Source organism: Drosophila arizonae, chromosome 3 (assembly GCF_054131065.1).
Source record: "Drosophila arizonae isolate 15081-1271.41 chromosome 3, UAZ_ARI_1.0, whole genome shotgun sequence".
NCBI classification, from domain to species: domain Eukaryota; kingdom Metazoa; phylum Arthropoda; class Insecta; order Diptera; family Drosophilidae; genus Drosophila; species Drosophila arizonae.
Window position 1 is genome coordinate 2,799,899 of NC_142923.1, and position 25,023 is coordinate 2,824,921.

At 40.9% G+C, this 25,023-nt stretch overlaps 1 protein-coding gene across 32 annotated transcripts; it reads left to right on the forward strand.

The window, feature by feature from the left end:
• Positions 1-492: 492 nt before the first annotated feature.
• On the forward strand, positions 493-24,276 carry Mhc (myosin heavy chain). Of its 32 annotated transcripts, none has more exons than XM_018002023.2 (19): positions 1,948-2,105; positions 2,788-3,090; positions 3,649-3,792; positions 4,621-5,001; positions 5,065-5,128; positions 5,196-5,294; positions 5,561-5,664; positions 9,018-9,425; positions 10,491-10,661; positions 11,693-12,282; positions 14,805-14,922; positions 15,715-15,978; positions 17,533-17,742; positions 18,070-18,956; positions 19,614-19,692; positions 20,020-21,195; positions 21,268-22,173; positions 23,067-23,133; positions 24,072-24,276. In XM_018002023.2, the coding sequence occupies exons 2-18, from the start codon at positions 2,887-2,889 to the stop codon at positions 23,091-23,093; spliced, it is 5,832 nt and encodes a 1,943-aa protein (XP_017857512.1). In that variant the 5' UTR covers positions 1,948-2,105; positions 2,788-2,886; the 3' UTR covers positions 23,094-23,133; positions 24,072-24,276. The 32 variants fall into 32 exon arrangements, with proteins under 32 accessions (XP_089321892.1, XP_017857506.1, XP_017857503.1 ...); XM_018002025.2 differs by lacking the exons at positions 5,561-5,664; positions 14,805-14,922; positions 19,614-19,692 and adding exons at positions 7,769-7,872; positions 13,317-13,434; positions 19,155-19,233; XM_018002022.2 differs by lacking the exon at positions 14,805-14,922 and adding an exon at positions 14,122-14,239 and having other exon boundaries at positions 1,949-2,105.
• The last annotated feature ends 747 nt before the right edge of the window (positions 24,277-25,023 follow it).

Here is a 25,023-nt window from a genome sequence, read left to right on the forward strand (position 1 = left end):
CAAGACACAGAAAGCGAGAGATGGAGAGAGACCGTGCTCTCTTGAGCGATCATACTGAAGAGAGCAACGCAAACAAAAACAATTTACAAGGATTCTTTACACATGCAAAATTTGTCATTGAAATATAGTCAATGCACTCATACACGCACACAACGGCTTGCTCAATTACTATGTACGTGTGAGAGAGTGTGCTCACGCAATCGTTGCGAAGCTTTCGCTCACTCTCGCATGGATCCTGCTGCTGCTGTTGGTGCGATTGCATCATAGTTTGCTCACTCTCACACACACAGCCTCAGCGAGACAGCGATGAGCACATACACATCGGCAGTGCCCACTTGCTTCGGTGGGCGCCGGGAAGAAGAAGAACAACAACAACGAAAGCAACGGGACAGTCGCAAGACGCTGATAGACCGAAAAAGGGAGCAAGAAAATGCCGAGACGTAGCACAAACAGCAATAGCTAGCCACCTCACGCACACACACGCAAACACACACTTACCAATACAGGGACAGCCTGAAAGCTTTTTTCACGATTGTGCGGCACAGATTATGGGGTATCAAATTGCCTCGTATAAAAGGCAAGTTTACCGGTTGCACGGTTCAGAACGGCTTTCGAGCGCGTAAGTGCAACACCTTTGATGTGCGATCTAATTTTTTGGATATTCTCAAGCGGCAGCAGACACAGCACAGCACAGCAAATCACATCACAGCATAGCAATCAAATTTCTGCGATTTCAGCTGAAAGTGTAAAAGAAACGGCAATAATTTGACCTTTTTGCCGAAAGAACTAAAAAAAGGAAAAAAGCTAAATTTCATATATAAATCGTGTGTGTGTGTGCGTTGACCTTTGTGGCTTATCCTGTTCAAAGGATCTTTGCCGAGAACAATAAACTCTTAACGGTAAAAAAAAGCAACATAAAAATAAATACCAATTGAAAAGTGACTCGGAATACGCTTTATCTCAATTCTGGATTTATTTTACAACCTATTCGAAACGCCCTTAACTGGATTATAACTAACTCACATTTTCGATAACGAAAAAAAAGAACAGTAAACTACGTAACTCTCTCTGCTTCATATTACTTTAATTAAACCTTGAAGCCAAAAGACAACGTGTTCGAATTCGATTTCGAGTTCTGTTCACGCATAATCAGCGTCTTGTGTAATACCCAGTTTATACTAGAAAACTTCTCTTTCATATAACATAATCATGTCAATATCAATTGAAGGATAGTTGATATTTCCATACAGTTAAAAAAAGTTTTTAAAGCTTGCAAAAAAATATTTTAAATGAATAATATCTGCATAGTTTCCATTGCAAATTACTTTAAAAATAATTTGAAAATACTTTTAAAAATTTACAAAAGAATTCAAAAAGTATTTTGTCCAAATTTCATATACATATTTAATTGTTGATAATTGCAATCAATGCCTTATATAGAAAGAGATAGCACATCTGCGTTTCAATTACTTGCTCGAATTCGAAAATGCTGTAATAGTATTTCGAATTACTAGATTAGACCAAATCATATAGTATACCTGTATACCTGTGCGTACACAAAAAGAGCGCACAGACGATATCATATATATACATAGATATATGTATATATATACATGAGCGAAATATTTCGAAAATGTTTTAAAAATAACCATAGACATTAGAAAGGGAACGATATAGCGAACATATGTATTAGAAAACGTAGAAGACGGCATGCGGTGATTCGAATAGGAAAAGCAAAAGCTTCGCAACAATACATATACATATAGACTAACGATACATACATATACGTATGTATGTATGTATGATTCTCTCTATATTTAAGTGTGTGTTTTAATTTCGAAATAATTTCGAGAATTTTAAAAATAACGCATTCGTTGAAAGTTCGTGTAGTGTCCGTTGTTTTGCCTTTTTTATTCGGCCGATTTTCGAATTATATATACATACAGATATATCGTTTAAATCGCAACGCTCTAGAAGCGTGTCAAATGCGATCATTGCATTATAGCAACTTGTGTGTTTTAGAACACACGCCGAAGTCAATATTTGAGGAATAAAACAATATATATCTCGTGGGAAGTTCGAAAATTCACGTTAAATCTAGCGAAGTGAGTGATAAATCGAAGTTATCAAATAAGCGGTAAATCAGTGAAACCAGCATTCTGAAACGTTATATAATACATATTTATTTCAACGGGAAATTGAGTGAAAAATTCGGCATTACGTAATAATAGCAACGCCCCACATAGAGCATACATATAGACGCGACGCGGACACGCAAGATCTATATATGTTGCGGGTATATGGCACTGATCTATATTTAGGCGACAACCCACACAAGTCAATTTATGCTGTTGTTGTTGTTCCTTTTCGAACACTATTTATAAGAAACAACAACACGAACAACAACGAGGCCTAATTAATTAACTGAATCGAGGGAGGTGCTCGAACAAACGAATATCCGGTTACGAAATTTACAAAAAAAAAAAAAAAAATAATTGAAAAGTTTTCGTGGAAATATTGAAACATGTACATATACGGAAAACTCAAAAATATATCCAGAAATATATCGAAAATAAATAAACACACACGCACATACAAAGCGAAATCTGTGTTTCGTCTGCTGCCAAAATGGGTCAAAAACATAAAATAAACAAAAAATGATTTGAAAATTTGAAAACAGAATCTTGAGAAGTATCCAAAAAAAAAAAAAAAAAAAAAAACAATTATCGGGACGATTTGTCGAATACATGTCCAAATAATATTTCTTTATTCTTCTTTATATTACAGGGAAGTTTTGGGCTCACGACGCGATTGAAACAAGAATTTTTGAATAGTCCCAATTATAATTTCTCGAGTTTTTAAGTTTAAAAGCGAAATTTAACCAAGATGCCGAAGCCACAAGCCAGCCAGGAGGATGAGGATCCCACCCCATACCTGTTCGTGTCTTTGGAACAAAGACGTATCGATCAATCGAAACCCTATGACTCGAAGAAGAGTTGTTGGGTGCCCGATGAGAAGGAGGGCTATCTCCTTGGTGAGATCAAGGCCACCAAGGGCGATATCGTCTCTGTCGGTCTGCCTGGTGGAGAGGTAAATAATGCCGGACCAATTGAACCTAGACTCTATATAGTAAAATGAGTTTTATGGTTGGACTGGGTGCAATATGAACTGACATCGGTTAAAACAAACATTTTTGGTACTACAAAAATACTTGCTTTAGCCAATATCATCTAATGCGGCACCCTTTTGATTAGATTGTCTTATTGCCAAAAACCATAATCTACATTAATGTACTATATATGACTAGGTAAAAGATTTCAAATCCGAGAAGGTGGAAAAAGTCAATCCACCAAAATTCGAAAAAATTGAAGATATGGCTGACATGACCGTGCTGAACACACCTTGCGTGCTGCACAATCTGCGCCAGCGTTATTATCATAAGCTTATCTACGTAAGTGTGCCAAGTCAGAAACTCACTAATATATGGGTTTCTCTTTTTTTCGGTCTCTTTTCTCAAAAAAATCAAAATATAAACGAACTGCTAACCACGCCTAACCAACAACTATAATAAAATGTAAAAAAAAAAAAAAAACGAAAAAAAATTGGGTTACGAAATGGGTCGACTGTTTGACATAAAAAAAAAACTAGACGAAAGACTTCAAGAAAGATCAGCTCCAGCAGGTGAACCCACCGAAATACGAAAAAGCTGAGGATATGTCTAACTTGACATACCTTAACGATGCCTCTGTGCTCCATAACTTGAGGCAGAGATACTACCACAAGCTCATCTATGTAAGTAATTGCCGTACCGGTATGGCAATATCAAAGAAAAAAAATCAACGTGTTCTATGTTACTAAAAATGCTTTTGAAACCAAAATCATCATTGAAATAACAAATAAATATTTTTCCAAATTCAATGCCCAGAAATATGCCATCAAATACGACTAAAGTATATTTCTGTTAAAGTAGTTTATTTATTAAAAATTCACAAACCTTCAAAAAAATCATCTTTTTCATTCAGCTCTATAAATCCTATACCTAAACCTCGCTAAAAACCCCATTTACAACTTGTATTTTGTACGCCCTAACAAAGCTTCTACTAAATACGAACAAATTCAGCCGTCCAGTCCGATGAAGGCTACACTGGAAATGAAAAACGGTTTCACACAAACACATACACATCAAACACTCACCACAGCAAAACATATACAATGGATGCTGAGCTGACACCTTGTAAGGATCAATACAGATCTTCATAAATTTCCCTCACAAAAACAAAAACCCACAAAAAACTTTAAACAAATATCGAACGCCAAAAACTGGTTGACTATGAAAACAAAGTAAAAAACCATACAGACAACAACAAAAAGTAAATTAGAAAAAATAATAATAAAAACCCTTTACTAAACTTTTGTTAAGGAGGGCTTCTCTAAAGCATGACATGAAAACACCAAAACAAAAACATTTATGTCAAAGGTCTACCAATGTTATTAGAGAACCCAAAAAAACTAACTAAGAACCACAAAAAAATTGTGAATCTAACAAAAACCGTTAAATTTTCAAATTTCCTCTTATTAATTTAAAAAAATTTTCTCTCCCCTTCGTTATGGCGTATATAGACCTACTCCGGTCTTTTCTGCGTTGCCATCAATCCTTACAAGCGCTACCCCGTCTATACCAACCGTTGCGCTAAGATGTACCGTGGTAAGCGCCGTAATGAGGTGCCACCCCATATTTTCGCCATTTCTGACGGTGCTTACGTCGACATGTTGACCAACCACGTGAATCAATCTATGTTGATTACCGGTGAGTCTGGTGCTGGTAAGACTGAGAACACGAAGAAGGTCATTGCGTACTTCGCCACTGTGGGCGCTTCGACCAAGAAGGATGAGTCGCAGAAGAACAAGGGCTCCCTGGAAGATCAGGTTGTCCAGACCAATCCTGTGCTTGAAGCTTTCGGTAACGCCAAGACCGTGCGTAATGATAACTCCTCTCGTTTCGTAAGTATACAAATCTCAGCAACTTAGATACATCTTAACTAAATTGTACTTCGAATTGAACAGGGTAAATTCATCCGTATCCATTTCGGTCCCACTGGTAAACTGGCTGGTGCTGATATTGAGACCTGTAAGTCTTCACATCTATTAATATACCCAACTGCTACTATATATACATATTTCATCTACTTTAACAGATCTGTTGGAGAAGGCTCGTGTCATCTCCCAGCAGTCGCTGGAGCGCTCTTACCACATCTTCTACCAGATCATGTCTGGTGCCGTTCCTGGTGTTAAAGGTATACACAGAAGTTCACAATGTCGCTCATCAACCATCATTCATATCTCTCTCTCACACACTTTATATATACAAATAGTATATGTATACATCATGGGTAGAGCAAGAGTTGTCTCTTGTCTCTATTTATTATAAAAGTATTTTTAGCCGTGGTTTAGGTGGTTCAACAACTGAACACAAAAACACATACACACACATACACTAACACACACTCCCACACACATATACAGGCAATATTAATTAATCTCCACTCAAATATTTGTTTAGAAATCTGTCTTTTGACCGATAACATCTACGATTACCACATTGTGTCCCAGGGCAAGGTCACTGTGCCCAGTATCGATGATTCTGAGGAATTCATCCTCACCGATGTAATTGTCCAACAAGTTTTTACTTTATTTGTTCTTTTTATTGTATTATTACTTACTACTAGACTTTACGTATTCTTGTAATTGAAGTAATTTATATATTTTTTTTTTTTTAATTTAACTCTTTGCCATAGCTATCGTTATCGTTATCGTTTATCGTATATCGTAGCGTTTACGTAGGCCAAAGACAGACACGTCTATACGCTTTAGCTGTAGCTGACATTTATTCCAAATTGCCAAACGAAACCATCCAAAGATACGGATTATTGGAATATGTTGAAGGCTTTAATAGTATCGCGAGCTCAATCCATTCAATATACCCAAATATACCCCCACCTATTCTCCTCTAACTCATTTGATATTCCATTAATACAATACATATTATAGACATTTCATATTAAATGCCAAAATTTCTTACCTTTTACATATATGTACACCCCCAACATACCCTCCAAAAACAAATACACACACTTAAATCATATACGAATCGTTAAATATTGTTTGTCTATGCGATATATTCTATATATCTATCGCAATATATAGACTATTGTCTGCTATCGAACAACATTTACGACTATCGTATCGTATCACAAGGCAAAACGACAATACCAAGTGTTAACGATGCCGAAGAATGGATCGCTGTGGATGTAAGGCCATACAGAACATGGTTACTTATACCGATCTAAATTCATAACTATTCCAACAACAAACAACATTTGTGTTCTAATCCAAAATCAACTTAATATTCTCTTCGTACATTCTGTATATATAAATATATGTTGTCTCTTCAATGTTGTCTTCTCTATACGAACATATCTCAAAATTCGAAACTCTATCTATCGATATATACCTATTTCAATGTGTGTTAACCTTTGTCATTTTCGTCTCCCAAAACCAAAAAAAAAATTCATAATGCTTTATCAAATGCAAAAGCTAAGCAATAAATATTTATGTAAACCTAATCCTAATCCTAACCCTAATATTAACTCTAACCCTAAACATAAACTAAAGAAAATAAGACAATCGAAAACCTAGTTAGTGTTTCCTTTAGGTAGGGCCGAACTCATTATATAGAAACAAAACTCTTTTTTACACATTTACAATTTCGTGGAGTATTTGAAATAATTGAATCAATCAATCCAATCAATAAATAGAGATGGTATTTCTTACCCAACATATTGGTGATTATCCTGGCATTTGCCAAGGTAAAACACGGATACCCGGTGTCAACGATGGTGAAGAATTTGAGTTAACTGACGTAAGTTGACGTAGAATCAATCAATCCAATTCAATCCAATCAATCAAAATAAGTAATACCCTACTCCCAAACAGAACTTTTGTAAAATATTTTAAAATATATATATATACATATCTCTATAACTTTTATTCTCTATCTCTCTATCTCTCTCTTTTATCCACAATTTGAAGTTTTGTAACGTACACCGATTTTTTTAAAAAGTATATTGTAGTAGCTATGATAAACTTGTATATATATTTTACAGTGTGTTAATTTTCAAATGTTGTTCCGGAATTATCTTACGCTTTTACTATCACACACTTTTCTCTTCTCTCTCTCTCTCTCTCTCTTTCTTTCTCTTTCTCTCTGTCACTCTTCAACTTTCTTTGTCAGTATATATCTATCGCGTTTTGCACTTTTTACCTAGTTTTATATGCAACCGTAATACCTATCCCAAAACGCTGGGAGCAGGAGGTCTCTGTAGGCCTAAGCTATCCAAAATTTTGTTGTACAATTCTCGCTTTTTGACACCGGGTAGAACGTTAAACAAATATGTTTTGTGTATTAGAAATGCCATTAGGTACTTGAGAGAAGCCCGCTCCTGGCTTAAATATAATAATATCTATACACGTCAATTGCACTAGGGTTAGACGTCGACCCTGAACACACAAACACAGCACTGCGCAGCACACGCACACACACGCCCACACACACAGATACACGTACACTGAGAGACCACATTGATCCCGATTTTATCAAAACCATATCTGACTTAGACCATAAGCTCTGTTCTATACTTCTATTTTTTTTCACGTTGTTGTTGCTGTTTAAACCAAACAAAAAATACCTTCTCTCCGACGATATATGTAGAGATGTGCTTCCTCTCTGATAACATTTACGACTACTATAACGTATCCCAGGGCAAGGTCACTGTGCCCAGTATCGACGACGCTGAGGAATTCCAGCTGGCAGATGTAAGTGACGACAGTTGAAGGCCCACACATACATATATAGTAGATCGATCGAACCTATCTAGATATATATGTATTGGGACTATCTATGTTTCCGGTACTGTCTGAACGACATTCGTACCACACACACCTACACGCCCACAGAATCAATATTGTATATGTTTTTTTATGTCATTTGATTACCCGATTTCCAGTTTCCAGACCTAGTACTACATATTTTCTCTCTATATATGTATCCACAGATACATATATAGCCAGTACTTAGTCTTTTCTCTGTGTGTTTTTGATTGGAATGCCCATAGAGTAAGATTTGTATGACGAATGACGTATCCTTTGCCCGATTCTTTTTCTTTTTTTTTTTGAGCATCCCTATAAATCTACTTGCAGATTTACCTGTCTGTAACTGTACTTAATACGACTCAATGGACTGATCTAATTTGTGTTTTTGGAATGTGTATGCAATTAGTCTATATATATGCTATATATATATATATAAATCTACGATATCTGTGTGTATACTATATCTCCCGGTTAGTGTGCGATTTGTACCAAATGAAAACCCATTTACACGAGCGTTGCGTACAAATCGTTCGAATGTTTAAGTCCTTTGTATGTAGTTCTATTTTCTAACGGGCTCCTCAACTTGACTTGAGCGCCGTACACAGGTTAAGAGTTATCCAATAAATATATGTATATATCCACATAAGAATACATCTACACACACAGCACGCACGATTGTACCCCAAGAACCCTCCACACCAATATCTAGTCTATAAGCCAAAGCAAGCTGTCTATCGATTCCGGAATATTTAAGCTAAACATCCTGGTAAAACAGAAGAAGAAAACTACATTGTCATGTTGAAACCAAACTTAGCACATTATATAGGTCAACTAATCGAGCGCTATATTTTAATGTATACATATATATATCTTTGCATGCCGCTAGTAATTTTGGATCTTAATTTGGTTGACTTAAGCATGCCGCATGAACTAGTCCGTAAGCTACACTCAACAAGCGTAGAATTAAAATATAAAATAAACACGCTGTAATAAACCCAAGAAATAATGCTGACAAATCCTTCCACTAAACACGCTAGAGAAATGTTGAATGGAAAACTAACTTGTTGTCATCCATTTGGTATATATAGCAAGCCTTCGACATCTTGGGCTTCACCAAGCAGGAGAAGGAGGATGTCTACAAGATCACCGCCGCTGTCATGCACATGGGTGGCATGAAGTTCAAGCAACGTGGTCGCGAGGAGCAGGCTGAACAGGATGGTGAAGAGGAGGGTGGCCGTGTGTCCAAGCTGTTCGGCTGCGACACCGCTGAGCTGTACAAGAACTTGCTCAAGCCCCGCATCAAGGTCGGTAACGAGTTCGTCACCCAGGGCCGTAACGTCCAACAGGTCACCAACTCCATCGGTGCTCTGTGCAAGGGTGTCTTCGATCGTCTCTTCAAATGGCTGGTCAAGAAGTGTAACGAGACTCTGGATACCAAGCAGAAGCGTCAGCATTTCATTGGTGTACTGGATATTGCTGGTTTTGAAATCTTCGACGTGAGTATTCGCGGACAGGACAACAACTGGCGCTTGTCAGCTGTGTCTATGGTGGGAGGTCTACTTTGCCAGGACGACCGAGAAGTCTTGTGACGGAAATACTGCCATAGAATCTCTTAGACTCTTATGGAATGACTTCTGTTCATAAGATTGCAGAATTCCTGACCTAGGCTGCCTGCCATAGCCGCAGCTGATGAGCTCCGTGACAATCAATGAGCTCAACTCGAATCTAATTCGGCTTGAATCATTGATGTCCACACAGCTAACACGTCTCTTCACAAGCTAGGTATATGGGTTTACTTGGGTAAAATGTTTGGACACGTTCCAACTAGATGCACACTCCATGCACTCATTCACATACACACACAGAGTTACTTCAATTACAAAGAAATATAAACTTTAGTACTGCTCAGTATAATATGTAAATATTCCCCCTATCCAACGTAGTACAATGGCTTCGAACAGTTGTGTATTAACTTCACCAATGAGAAATTGCAACAATTCTTTAACCATGTCATGTTCGTATTGGAACAAGAGGAATACACCAAAGAGGGTATTCACTGGGACTTCATTGATTTCGGTATGGACTTGCTCGCCTGTATCGAACTGATTGAAAAGGTGCTTAAGCTAACCTCTCTCTATGTATAAATATATTTGTGTGTACTTTTGTCCACTTCCAAATGTTATGCGTCCCACTCGCACAAATCGCCAAAAGGCAAAAAAAAAAAAAAACAAATCTTGTTTGTTGTATGTTTTAGCACCGATTTATTCGAATATATATGTTTTCCAAAAGGCAAAGCAACCGCAATTCTCAGCTCCTAGGCAACTAGAAAGACCAGGTAACAAACTGTCATGTTGTGTGTGAATCATTGATTGTATTTATATAGCACAGAATTTGTGAATGGATTGATTTCACTATACCTTATGTGTGCAGGGGCACTCACACAAGCACTCTCTATCTCTCTCTCTCTGTATGTCAAGCACCTCAGTACTTTTTGTAATCCCTAAGCACTTGTTTTAAATGTTTTCCTTACCTTTTGAAATCCATACCCATGCACAAATTAGTACAACGGTTTCGAGCAACTGTGTATTAACTTCACCAACGAGAAGTTGCAACAATTCTTCAACCATCACATGTTCGTTTTGGAGCAAGAAGAATACAAGAAGGAAGGTATTGATTGGGCCTTCATCGATTTCGGTATGGACTTGTTGGCCTGTATTGATTTGATTGAAAAGGTTCGTCGAACTCGATCCGCACTCGACATACATATATCTTGCACTCTCCTTAAGCACTTAAGTGTTATTGTTGTTTTCCCCAATTATTATTACTTTAAGGATTATATTATATGAAGCTCGTATCTGGTAATTCATCTAAAACTGATGAACCCAGGTAGAAAGTGTACTTATTGCAGCACTTTGCCTATATATGGACGAGTCTTACAAGCTCTTCTATATGCACCTACCCAAGCCCATACACACACACACACACCCAAGTTTCGCTAGCGACCTTAGGAACCGTGAATACACACGTCCAAGGGGCAGAAGTCAGAAACCCAAGTAACTAACAGAAATAAATGAAAATCCACACACACTCTGATCATATATGACTAACACGGCTATCTATGTTCAAATATTGTTCCGTTTCCGATCAAAATATATATACAGTACAACGGTTTCGAACAATTGTGCATCAATTTCACTAACGAAAAACTGCAACAATTCTTCAACCATCACATGTTTGTTTTGGAACAAGAAGAATACCAGCGCGAGGGCATCGAATGGACCTTCATTGATTTCGGCATGGATCTGCAATTGTGTATTGATTTGATTGAAAAGGTATAGGGTCCACAACTATCTTCGAGACAGATAGCCAAGCAACTGACCATCTAAATACACAATTGCCAAAGAAATTAAAAAAAAAATAAAATAAGATCTAATCTAACAATAATTTGCACTGCAAGCATTTTGATAACCATAGCCATAAGAATGCCTAGACTAAAACAGCCAGCAACTTAATAGATCTAATCTGCATATGTATAGATATATATATATATGCTATATATATATTCAACTAACGAGCGGGTAAGTTATATGTACTAATTGATTAATTGTCTTCATTTGTATATCTAGTGATGTTCAGCGTTATGTTGCTTCCAAGAAAAATGACTCAACTACTTCCAGTCTAATGCGTGCTTCTTACTAAAATCGATCTGTGCTCCATATGGCAGCTATACTAAACTTGAGAAATTGCTTGTGTTCTCCTACAGCCTATGGGTATCCTGTCCATCCTGGAGGAAGAGTCTATGTTCCCCAAGGCCACCGATCAGACCTTCTCGGAGAAGCTGACCAACACCCATTTGGGCAAGTCGGCTCCATTCCAGAAGCCCAAGCCACCAAAGCCCGGCCAGCAGGCAGCTCACTTTGCTATTGGTCATTATGCTGGTGTTGTCGCCTATAACATCACCGGCTGGTTGGAGAAGAACAAGGATCCCTTGAACGACACCGTTGTCGATCAGTTCAAGAAGTCGCAGAACAAACTGCTGATCGAAATCTTTGCTGATCATCCTGGTCAGTCCGGTGGCGGTGAACAGGCCAAGGGCGGTCGCGGCAAGAAGGGTGGTGGCTTCGCCACAGTGTCGTCTGCCTACAAGGAGCAGTTGAACAGCTTGATGACAACTCTGCGCTCGACACAGCCTCACTTCGTCCGTTGCATCATTCCCAATGAAATGAAACAGCCTGGCATGGTTGATGCCCACTTGGTCATGCATCAGCTCACTTGTAACGGTGTGCTTGAAGGTATCCGTATTTGCCGTAAAGGTTTCCCCAACAGAATGGTCTACCCCGATTTCAAGATGCGGTAAGTTATCGCCTGGACACTTAAATAGACATTAAGACATTAGACATTTAGACATTAGACATTATACTATATATACTCTATACGTTAGCTACTCTTAGCCCTTAGCTGAGCACAAGTCTTGTATATACACTGGAGCTTCCATTCTTTGTATCTCTCTATATCTCTCTCTCTCTCTTAAATAAGTATCTAAAATAATTAACTTCTATTGAAATTAACTTTAGTTATATGATTCTGGCACCTGCTGTCATGGCAGCTGAAAAGTTGCCTAAGAACGCAGCCACCAAGTGTTTGGAAGCGGTTGGACTGGACCCCGACTTGTATCGCATTGGTAACACCAAGGCACGCATACTTTAATGTATATTCACTTGTTGTTTAGAAAAACCCAAGGTCCAATCCATATGTAAATCAACTATCGTATCCTCACTCTTCTGTTCTGCACCAAAATCCAATGTATCAAGTGCTGTCTTCCTATTTATATATATATTTATTTATATATAATTTGTTGTTCTGTGTAGAGGTGGAATTTTTCTTTAGTTTCGCATGATCTGTACCTCATTATGTTTTATATGTCTCAAATGAATATCAACAGGTACCAGATTTTGAATCCCCGTGGAATTAAGGACCTTACTGATCCTAAGAAAGCTTCCAAGGTTTTGATTGAGTCGACCGAGCTGAATGAAGATCTCTATCGTCTGGGTCATACCAAGGCATGACTAAGTTTCTCTCTCGCTCTCTATAAGCTATATATTCATGCATTTTATAAAGCTCTTCTTCTGAGTGGATGGCTCAACTTTCTATATATATATATTCTCTGTCTATATATATATTACATATATTTATATGTAGTAAATAATCAATATACAATGGATGCCTTTAAAACGCCAACGCGCCCAAGCATCCAACAGATCTTACACACACTCCACATATACAACAAAACAAACACAACAACAAAAGTGGTTCCAAGTGTACACGATCCGAGAACAAGTTGAACGGAAAAAACCTTCATAGATTATGATTGAAATTTCATTTTGCAGCTATCAAATTCTGAATCCAGGTGGTATTGTTGGCATCGAAGATCCCAAGAAGTGCGGCCAACTTATATTAGAGTCGACAACTTTGGATCCCGATATGTATCGTATTGGACATACTAAGGCATAAACTCTTCTTCTTCATATACCCAATTATCAATTATGATTTTGATATTTTGCATTTTGCGTAAACCTCCTAAATTATACTCCTCCAAGTAGTTTTGTCGTATCTCTCTCTCTCTTTCTTTCTCTCTTTCAATCTTCTTCTCTATATATATTTCTATTGCTCTAGTATTTATTTCCCGTACACTTGACGGATATCACATAACTAGATTCCGTATACATATATATATTATCTATATATATATATATATATATATATTATTCTACTTCTTCCTTTAAATAGAGGCGAAGTTCCAACACTTCTGGGCGCCCTTTCAGAAAACAGTATTAAAACCTTGATAGGGGCGCTATTCAGCACTATGATTGTTATATACCCCAACCCCACCCCCTTTTTCGATTTTACGAATCCCAACCACCACACCACTACACCCACACCAATACAGAAACACACACTTGCACAACTCCCTAGTTGAGAGTATCAAACCCTGTTCTACTGCATGGGTTGCAGTTCGTAGTCGTTGTTATTTGATTTGGCTCGAAGACTTGAAGATCAACTGTAAATAACAATAGCCATAAGCTAGTTATACTAACAAACCATATCTAGCGTATCTACATATGTATCGTAGTTATGTTTCTATTTATTATTTATGACACTCATGTTTATATGTTATACGTGAACGGCATATAGTTACCAAATCTTGAACCCAAAGGGTATCAAGGGTATTGAGGATCCCAAGAAATGCACGAAAATCCTTATCGAATCGACGGAGTTGAACGATGATCAATACCGTTTGGGTAACACAAAGGCACGAAACATTTTTCTATTTCAATCACACAACAACAAAAGCTGAATAACTCAACTTCAACAAAAACACTTCGTATATGGCTTCCAAAACAGATGTCCAGAATTCTACACATATACACACACTCACACTTATACTACACACACACACGCAACACACAGCATCTTCAACCAGAAAAACTAAGCAAAAAGCTTTTGGTTTATTTGCTGTGTTTGCTGTGCGCATGTTTCTCTTTCTCTCTGTGTCTTTCTCTCTCTTGCAATGTACACGAGATCCAAATACAAACAAGGACATACGTACAACAAAGAAAAACGAAACCTTTAAAGAAAAGGTCCAAACCACAAACCCCACTTCCCCCATAGATACCCAATCCCCCCCTAAAATAAAAATAAAAAGAAATACAAATATTGGTACAATTTTCTTTTTTTTTTTGGTAGCATTAACTTAGTTAGTAGTAAACACTAATCTAATAGTTATGTTAGTAGAGTACATGAACTAACACAAACGTTTGAAAACTATACAACAAAAACCAAACAATTAAACCATTCAATAATACCAACCCATACAGCTACAAGATCATGTGCCCAAAGCAATTGCAGGGCGTTGAGAAAGACAAAAAGGCCACTGAAATTATCATTAAGTTTATCGATTTACCCGAAGATCAATACCGTTTGGGTAACACAAAGGTATATCAGCGACAATATACTGCACAGCTTGCATGCATCAGCTCACATCACATCATAGACGGGCGCAGGCTCGAGTCCCAAATGGAAGTTACATTGCCTACAGCTATTAGTACATGGCTTAGGTTGTGATTTCCTGCGAGACTCCTACACCTGACGCTCGCACATGGCAGATCATCTCAGCTGCGGGGACCTCAGCTCCGATTGAAGTCGCATGGCCTCATGAGCCTCTATGGCTTGGGTTGTGATTTCTTGAAAGGGTTTTCGTTTCTGTAGCATGATGTGTAATCGGAAATAAGTATAGCTGCAGGGGTTTGAGCCCCAATGGAAGCCACTTGGCCCTTAGCTATTAGTACATGGCTTAGGCTGTGGTTTCCGGCGGGATTCCCCCACTGCTGCAGCGTTACTTCACACTCACTGCTCTAGTCTTAAGCTGTATGTCTCATCACATTAATCGAACCACAAAATCAACCTCATCAACTCTCCATCTAGATATAATCTATGTGTCGTTCTCTTGTCTTGTTTGTCTTGTTAAATATTTTGTGTTTCTTGTTTTCGTTTGTACCAAAAATCCATCCTATATTCTATCCCAGTTCAAACTGTCGAAAAGTGTTTTTGAAGAATTGCTTCCTGCTTAAGCGTTAAAAGAAATGATTTTTTCGAACTGGGCCAATTCGGTCCAGTTTGTGGCTTAGAGCACGCGCAATTTTTTCCACGGCGTAGCCTGTCGACTATAAATTAATCTATATCTCTCTGACACCCACACACACACACACACACACATACAATATCTAGGTGTTCTTCCGTGCCGGTGTCCTGGGTCAGATGGAGGAGTTCCGTGATGAGCGTCTCGGCAAGATCATGTCCTGGATGCAGGCCTGGGCCCGTGGTTACCTGGCCCGCAAGGGCTTCAAGAAGCTGCAAGAGCAGCGCGTCGCCCTCAAGGTCGTCCAGCGCAATCTGCGCAAGTACCTGCAGCTGCGTACCTGGCCCTGGTACAAACTGTGGCAGAAGATCAAGCCTCTGCTCAACGTCAGCCGCATTGAAGACGAAATTGCCGTGAGTATACCAGATACACAAATATAATGAAATTCAATTTATATAATCATTTAGATAAATTGAGTATTGAATTTGCTGCTTGTGGTTGATTTGAACTTGGACAGCAGTTGGGGCTGGCAATCAAGCATAGCCCTGGCATGTCCGACCCTTCAGGTTGGGCTCTCCGTTTTACATTGTTGTCGCGCATAATTGGACGCGCGGCAGCAGCTGCAGGTCCGACGGTCTTTAAATAGCCGCACATTAGACCGTATGCACTTGGTGGTGCTTTAATTAAGCCACGCCCACATATACGCATTCCTCGATCATGCTGATCATGTTAATCATGCTGCCGCTGATCGAGCTACCAAAAATAGATGCTGTCATAATCGTTTCTCACCTCTCACATCTCGGCATCTCGGCATCTCGTTGCTGTGAAATGCTGTTGCTTCACGCTCTAAAACCGAAGCCTTATAGAATGGAAAACTGTTATAGATTGCTGGAATCGGCACACTCATCTATATATGCATATGTATATGTATATGCTGGCATGTAAATCCCTTGTGTGTATATTTCGAGCTATATATCTATAGCTCCATCTCAATTGCTATTCTCGTACAATCTGCCAGCTCTCAATGTTTTTTTCTCGTTTTTTTTTTAAGTGGCGAGCAGTTGCCAATTAGCTTGCTAATTAAATAATAAAAAGGCAGCGGCGCCAGCCAAGAGTAGAGAGCGAAAAGAAAAGAAATATATAAAATGGGCGCTGTACAGAGGGGCGTATGATTAATACGCATACGCCGCATTGGCCCAACTCAATTCAAAAACCAATGATGAGTAATTATAAGCAGCCAAACTATTTAACGTGTATACGTTGTGCGAGCGAGATGGCCATATATATAAATATCGTGTTTTATATATATATATAAATGTGTATATATATACATACTTATATAGAGTACACCTGCTGTTGGCGGCGCAAGTGCGAAATGATAGCAAGCGTATGCGAATGCGAATTGCTGTTGGTGAATTATGAATTTATGATGGCAATTACAGATGCCAGAGGCTGGCAAGCAACAGCTGGGTCGCTGGCTGGCTAATTTTATATAGCCAAAAATTGTTAGCATCTGCACAGTGCAATCGCAGCAGCCATTCCAGTTAGATTTGGACCAGTACGCGGCGCGTTGCAAACGAACAAAAAAAAAAAACAAAAATAAATAGGAATATATTACAAATAATAAATAATAATATCAAGCGAACGAATAGAGCCATCAATTCAAATCATATATAATATCCAGTTAGTTTTGTGATCATTAATTGCAAATCGAATACGAATCGAGTGAATTTTCAATAATGGCTGACGAGAAGAAAGCCAAAAAAACGAAAAAGGCTGCTGAGGCAGCACCAGCCGAGGCAGCGGCTGCTCCCGAGGAGGCGCCTGCCGAGCCTCCAGCTGTTAGCGCCGAGCCTGCGCCCAGTGCAGAGCCAAGTGTCGAACCACCACAAGCACCACAAGAAATCGCCGCGCCCGCTGAGAGCAGCTCGTTTAGTAATCCGATCAATGCTTCTAATGACTTACAGCGTCTGGAGGAGAAGGCCAAGAAGGCTGAGGAACTGCATGCCGCTGAAGTGAAAGTGCGCAAGGAATTGGAGGCACTGAACGCCAAACTGTTGGCCGAGAAGACCGCCCTGCTGGACTCCCTGTCCGGCGAGAAGGGTCAGCTGCAGGACTTCCAGGAGCGCAACGCCAAGTTGACCGCCCAGAAGAACGACCTCGAGAACCAGCTGCGCGTAAGTACTCAACACCTAAAAATAACCCAATTACCTATGCCATCAAAACATCCAAATCCATATCCGAATCCATTTAATCTGCTAGCAAATTTATCAAGTGCAATCGACCATGTCAATTGCTCGGCTATTTCGAGAGAGTTCCGAGCGAACTGTTGATGTGCGCACTTTGTCTAAATTTAGCCCATGATCGATGGAACATATTGGTGTTCCGCCCACTCACCTATTACATATACATACATGTACATGTTGTACAATATACATATGTGTATGTGCGTACATTGAAATGTTTAGCTATACAAATTGTGTGCTTTTCTCTGGTCTCGATAGGACATCCAAGAGCGCCTGACTCAGGAGGAAGATGCCCGCAACCAGCTGTTCCAGCAGAAGAAGAAGGCCGATCAGGAGATCTCTGGCTTGAAGAAGGACATCGAGGATCTGGAATTGAGCGTCCAGAAGGCCGAGCAGGATAAGGCCACCAAGGATCACCAGATCCGCAACTTGAACGACGAGATCGCCCACCAGGATGAGCTCATCAACAAGTTGAACAAGGAGAAGAAGATGCAGGGCGAGAGCAACCAGAAGACTGGTGAGGAACTGCAGGCCGCCGAGGACAAGATTAACCACTTGAACAAGGTTAAGGCCAAGCTCGAGCAGACCCTCGATGAGCTCGAGGATTCGCTGGAGCGCGAGAAGAAGGTGCGCGGCGATGTTGAGAAGTCCAAGCGCAAGGTTGAGGGTGACCTCAAGCTGACCCAGGAGGCTGTCGCCGATCTGGAGCGCAACAAGAAGGAGCTGGAGCAGACCATCCAGCGCAAGGACAAGGAACTGTCCTCCATCACCGCCAAGCTGGAAGATGAGCAGGTCGTTGTCGGCAAGCACCAGCGCCAGATCAAGGAACTGCAGGCCCGCATCGAAGAGCTCGAGGAGGAGGTCGAGGCCGAGCGTCAAGCCCGCGCCAAGGCTGAGAAGCAGCGCGCCGATTTGGCCCGCGAGCTCGAGGAATTGGGCGAGCGTCTGGAGGAGGCTGGCGGTGCCACCTCTGCCCAGATTGAGCTCAACAAGAAGCGTGAGGCTGAGCTCAGCAAGCTGCGTCGCGATCTTGAGGAAGCCAACATCCAGCACGAATCCACCCTGGCCAACCTGCGCAAGAAGCACAACGATGCCGTCGCCGAGATGGCCGAACAGGTTGATCAGCTCAACAAGCTGAAGGCCAAGTAAGTAGAATACCTCAACGAACTATCTAGATCTCGCTAGCTATTTCAGGTGCCAGCCAGCCAGCCAGCCAGCCAGTCACTCAGTGAGTCATATGAGAGTGCCACCGATCGTTGATCAGCTCGTTGATCTTGTCTATATAGACATTTGTATATATCTTTGTATATAATGCAACTGTTGTTCTACTTTTTGCCATCTAGGGCCGAGCACGATCGTCAGACTTGCCACAATGAGTTGAATCAAACTCGTACCGCCTGCGATCAGTTGGCCCGCGATAAGGTAATATGTTGTGGCATATGGGCCACACATATACACCGAACACACGCATGTACCACAAACACAAACACACACACGCGCACACTTTCACACACACTCTATGTACGACAACAACTGTGTGTGTGTTCGTGCGTGACTATCTCTCACTGTCTGTGTGTCTCTCTCTCTCTCTCTCTCTCTATCCCTTTAAAATAAAACGTTCTTTTAGACTTTGTGTGTGTAAAATAGGACGCAACTATGGACTATGGATCGATCACTCGTGCGCTCGCTTCTCGCCTTTGCTCTGCTTTGATATTCCAAATACAAATACGAAATCTGTAATCCCTAAACTAACCCACACACTCTCTATACTCTCTCTACTCTCTATATGTTGTCTAATCCAGGGCTGAGAAGGAGAAGAACGAGTACTACGGCCAGCTGAACGATCTGCGCGCCGGTGTTGATCACATTACCAACGAGAAGGTATATGAATCTATGAATTACCATATTTGGATTGCGAACGCTGCTGTAAATTATATGCTGAACGTTATATGCTCCGAAACTCTTGTATAGAAGTCACGAAACTGAAGTCCCCTAGTGTAAAAAGTGTCAAATCCGTGAATCCCAAAACTAAAACGACCCCACGTAAAGAACTATTTAGCCTGCTTTTAATGTACCCTTATACTAACACTGTACAGCTTACACAAAACAAAATGCCACACAAAAAAAAGAAAAGAATGCAAAAAAGAAAAGAGAAATTGCAGAGTATGCCTTGGCTAATACAACTCCATATTTGATAACGCTCCACAGGCTGCCCAGGAGAAGATCGCCAAGCAGCTGCAGCACACCCTCAACGAGGTGCAGTCGAAACTGGATGAGACCAACAGGACTCTGAACGACTTCGATGCCAGCAAGAAGAAGCTGTCCATTGAGAACTCCGATCTACTGCGTCAATTGGAGGAGGCCGAGTCCCAGGTGTCTCAGCTCTCCAAGATCAAGATCTCGTTGACCACCCAGCTGGAGGATACCAAGCGTCTGGCCGACGAGGAGTCGCGCGAGCGTGCCACCCTTTTGGGCAAGTTCCGCAACTTGGAGCACGACCTCGACAACTTGCGCGAGCAGGTTGAGGAGGAGGCTGAGGGCAAGGCTGATCTGCAGCGTCAGCTCAGCAAGGCCAACGCCGAGGCCCAGGTCTGGCGCAGCAAGTACGAGTCCGATGGTGTTGCCCGCTCTGAGGAGCTGGAGGAGGCCAAGAGGAAGTTGCAGGCTCGCCTTGCCGAGGCTGAGGAGACCATTGAGTCGCTCAACCAGAAGTGCATCGGCCTGGAGAAGACCAAGCAGCGCCTGTCCACCGAGGTGGAGGACTTGCAGCTGGAGGTCGACCGTGCCAACGCCATTGCCAACGCCGCCGAGAAGAAGCAGAAGGCCTTCGACAAGATCATTGGCGAATGGAAGCTCAAGGTTGATGACTTGGCCGCTGAGCTCGATGCCTCCCAGAAGGAGTGCCGCAACTACTCCACCGAGTTGTTCCGTCTTAAGGGCGCCTACGAGGAGGGCCAGGAGCAGCTGGAGGCTGTGCGTCGCGAGAACAAGAACTTGGCCGATGAAGTCAAGGATCTGCTCGACCAGATCGGTGAGGGTGGCCGCAACATCCATGAGATCGAGAAGGCCCGCAAGCGCCTGGAAGCCGAAAAGGACGAACTCCAGGCTGCTCTTGAGGAAGCCGAGGCTGCTCTTGAACAGGAGGAGAACAAGGTGCTGCGCGCTCAGCTTGAGCTGTCGCAGGTGCGCCAGGAAATCGATCGCCGCATCCAGGAGAAGGAAGAGGAATTCGAGAATACCCGCAAGAACCACCAGCGCGCTCTCGACTCCATGCAAGCCTCCCTCGAAGCCGAAGCCAAGGGCAAGGCTGAGGCGCTCCGCATGAAGAAGAAGTTGGAAGCCGACATCAACGAGTTGGAGATTGCTCTGGATCATGCCAACAAGGTGAGTGTTAAGCACAGCTGCTGCGACTCGCTAGTCAATTACTAAACTGGGATTTCCGTTTGTTCCACTTAGGCTAACGCCGAGGCCCAGAAGAACATCAAGCGCTACCAACAGCAGCTCAAGGACATTCAGACCGCCCTTGAGGAAGAGCAGAGAGCTCGTGATGATGCCCGTGAACAGTTGGGCATCTCTGAGCGTCGTGCCAACGCCTTGCAGAACGAGCTCGAGGAGTCTCGCACTCTGCTGGAGCAGGCCGATCGCGGTCGTCGCCAGGCCGAGCAGGAATTGGCCGATGCCCACGAACAGCTGAACGAGGTTTCCGCCCAGAATGCTTCCATCTCCGCTGCCAAGAGGAAATTGGAATCGGAGCTGCAGACTCTGCACTCTGACCTGGATGAGCTCCTCAACGAAGCCAAGAACTCCGAGGAGAAGGCCAAGAAGGCTATGGTTGATGCCGCCCGCCTGGCCGATGAGCTCCGCGCTGAGCAGGATCATGCCCAGACCCAGGAGAAATTGAGGAAGGCTCTCGAGCAGCAGATCAAGGAATTGCAGGTGCGCCTGGATGAGGCCGAAGCCAATGCCCTCAAGGGTGGCAAGAAGGCTATCCAGAAGTTGGAGCAGCGCGTCCGCGAGCTCGAGAACGAGCTGGATGGTGAGCAGAGGAGACACGCCGATGCCCAGAAGAACTTGCGCAAATCTGAGCGCCGCATCAAGGAGTTGAGCTTCCAGTCTGAGGAGGATCGCAAGAACCACGAGCGCATGCAGGATCTGGTCGACAAGCTGCAACAGAAGATCAAGACATACAAGAGGCAGATCGAGGAGGCTGAGGAAATCGCCGCCCTCAACTTGGCCAAATTCCGCAAGGCCCAGCAGGAGCTCGAGGAAGCCGAGGAGCGTGCCGATCTGGCTGAACAGGCCATTAGCAAATTCCGCGCCAAGGGACGTGCCGGTTCTGTCGGTCGTGGTGCCAGCCCAGCGGTAAGTACACCCCCATCGAATACCTCCCAATCACCCAGCACTCTCCATATTTGACTCTTTGGCTTACCATTCGAGAACAATTCCATCTTCAGTATATCGAATTACGACTGCTTCTATATTTGCTTTTATATATATTCTTCCCTTTCATATTTGCGGTACGCGCTCTGCTTCTTCTTCACACCTTCGCACCTCTACGATAACAGATTTAAATGCAAAATGTTGAGGCCCATCCACAAAAATGCAAAAAATAAAAAAAAATAAATAAAAGCTAAAAAAAAAGAAACAAATCTATAATGGTTCAATTATGTGTAAAAAAAAGAAGAATGAAAAAGAAAACATGCAAAGAGAATTATAGCTTATAAGAATTAAAATATATATACACTAATAATAATAATATAGATGCATCATACATCGACATTCGGTAGAACAGAGAATTGTAATTAGAGGCAAAACCCCAAGCACCTGGGCGAGACGAAAACGCAAAGAACCAGAAAAATCTAAAAAAAAAAAAAAAAAAAAAAAAAAAAAAAAAAAAAACAACCAAACAGAACATCAAGAAAGTTCATGAAAGAGCATCGATAACAATTATCGATCCGTCGAGCCACCGATTGGCTCTAGTACCAACCAATAATGCGTTCATTTTGACAATTTTTTCTAACTATGAAGATCAACAGCAAGCAAAACAGCATCAATCAATCGACTTTGCTTTCTCTACAGCCATACTGCATACAATATATATAAATTTAATATTTATATATAATAAAAAAACAAACTATTCTTCCACTACATTATTAAAAACACAACACAATCACATATATACATATCTATGTATATGTATATACGAATACATATGTACATATATATGTATATATGTATGTATTTGTGTACTGCAGCCTACAGCGTCAAAGGGTGGCCGCTAGAGGGCGCGCTGGAGCAGTAGAAACTTTCTTGACAACATTTGTAAGTGGCAACGCCTGTAAAGTGGAAACGTGCTCGTTCTCGTTCTCGTTCTTGTTGTTGTTCTTGTTGTGTCAGAATGTTGGAAAATTCATTATTTCCCATACACAACAACACACACACATACACCACACGCATATACAAGCACATTTGCACATGCACAAGAAGATCTTTCAAGAAATCCTTCAAGCATATTCACTTGGTGCTGTCTCTTTCGTACTCGCTCTGTGTCTCATGACCTGCTTTCAATAAGGCTCTTCCTCGAGCTGCATTCATTTACTCAGTTTTCGCTCTGTTAACATTTGTTGCTTGTTCATTCTCTCTCAGGAGTAACGGTATTTCGTTACCTTCACGCTCTCAATTAAAGGAGTTGCGTTCATTTGTCTGCATAATCTCTCAGGAGAAGTGTTCATTCTCTCGCATTCATTTATTTCAAACATTCGTCATCATCATACATTCGACTCATTCATGAATTACATCGAGTTGTTTACTTCACTCATTCGATTCACTTAAGTATCGCATTCACTCGTTTCATTCATTACCTTCATTCAGTCGATCATTTGATGTTGGTTTCTCTTTCGTACATTTCCTGAACCTACAGAACGTCTCGAGCATTTACTTACCTGTCGCGTTGCTCACGCCACCTTCGTACTCCTCGTTTATCCCGTTATCTATAGATATGCTCGAATTCCCCTCTCGTCACTGTGTGCACCATATAACGTGCCGCTAGGCGTTCACCCCACGATTCGTTGTTTTCGTTTTGAATTAGTCCATGAAAAGAAAAAGGTCTCAACGGACTTTTAGTGACTCGTCTACTCCCCACCCCGAAAGCATGTACCGGCTATTGATAGTATATCATACCTTTAATATAGAACATGTATGGAAAACATTTAATATATATATTCTCTCTCTCTCTCTTTCTCTCTCTTTGTTTACTGCAGCCCCGTGCGACATCCGTTAGGCCACAATTCGACGGATTGGCTTTCCCACCAAGATTCGACCTTGCTCCTGAAAACGAATTCTAAATGCCATTTCATTTTTTAATTTATTTTAAATGATATTTCATAATGATTATGTTTATGATTTAAAGCTTAATTTCTTAATTTAAACAAAAATAATAAAACTATAACAAAATATATATCGAAACGACGGGAGGCACAATGCACTTAGGCAAATAACAACAACAGCAAGCAAAACTTTTAACCGGGCCCCAGGAAAAAATACGGAAAATCTTAAGAGCCCGGAGAAAAAACAATATAACATCTGTTTAACAACAACAACAACGATCGACGATCAATGATCGACAGGCATAAGTTCTATGTGAGGGGAGTCGGTAGCACAGCCTTGTAAACGCGACATTTGCTCTCGGACATCTCTCGAGTCCTGTTTATTGTATTTATATTTTTATACAACTTTCAAAACGCATTCAACATTAAATGAACTAATTCAACATCAAATGAGCCCCGTCAAATGTGAGTTAAACATAGAGAAAAAAAATAGGTGGGGATGTCCGTCAGGAAGTGTCGCAGTTGCACTAATCTAACAAATATCGAAGTGTGTCTATATGTTAATGTCTATTAAATGTATACCCAGTTCAACAGATCCATACAGACAGAGCATACTCTCTCGCCTCTCACGGCGCTTATGTTTATGTTAAATTTTTTAATTTTATCAAAACATTATAAGATTAAAAGATCAAAAACTACAACTAAAATAAAAACCAAAACAAAAAAAGTATACAAAAAAGGAACAAAATAAATGTAAATCAATTAAAAAAAAACCTCATTTGTTTTTATTGGAGAAATAATGTGGGGAATATGGGGCTTTACCGGCTGCATTCAACATTCTAGCTCTAATTAGGGTTATTATATATTTAAAAATTTAAAACTTTAA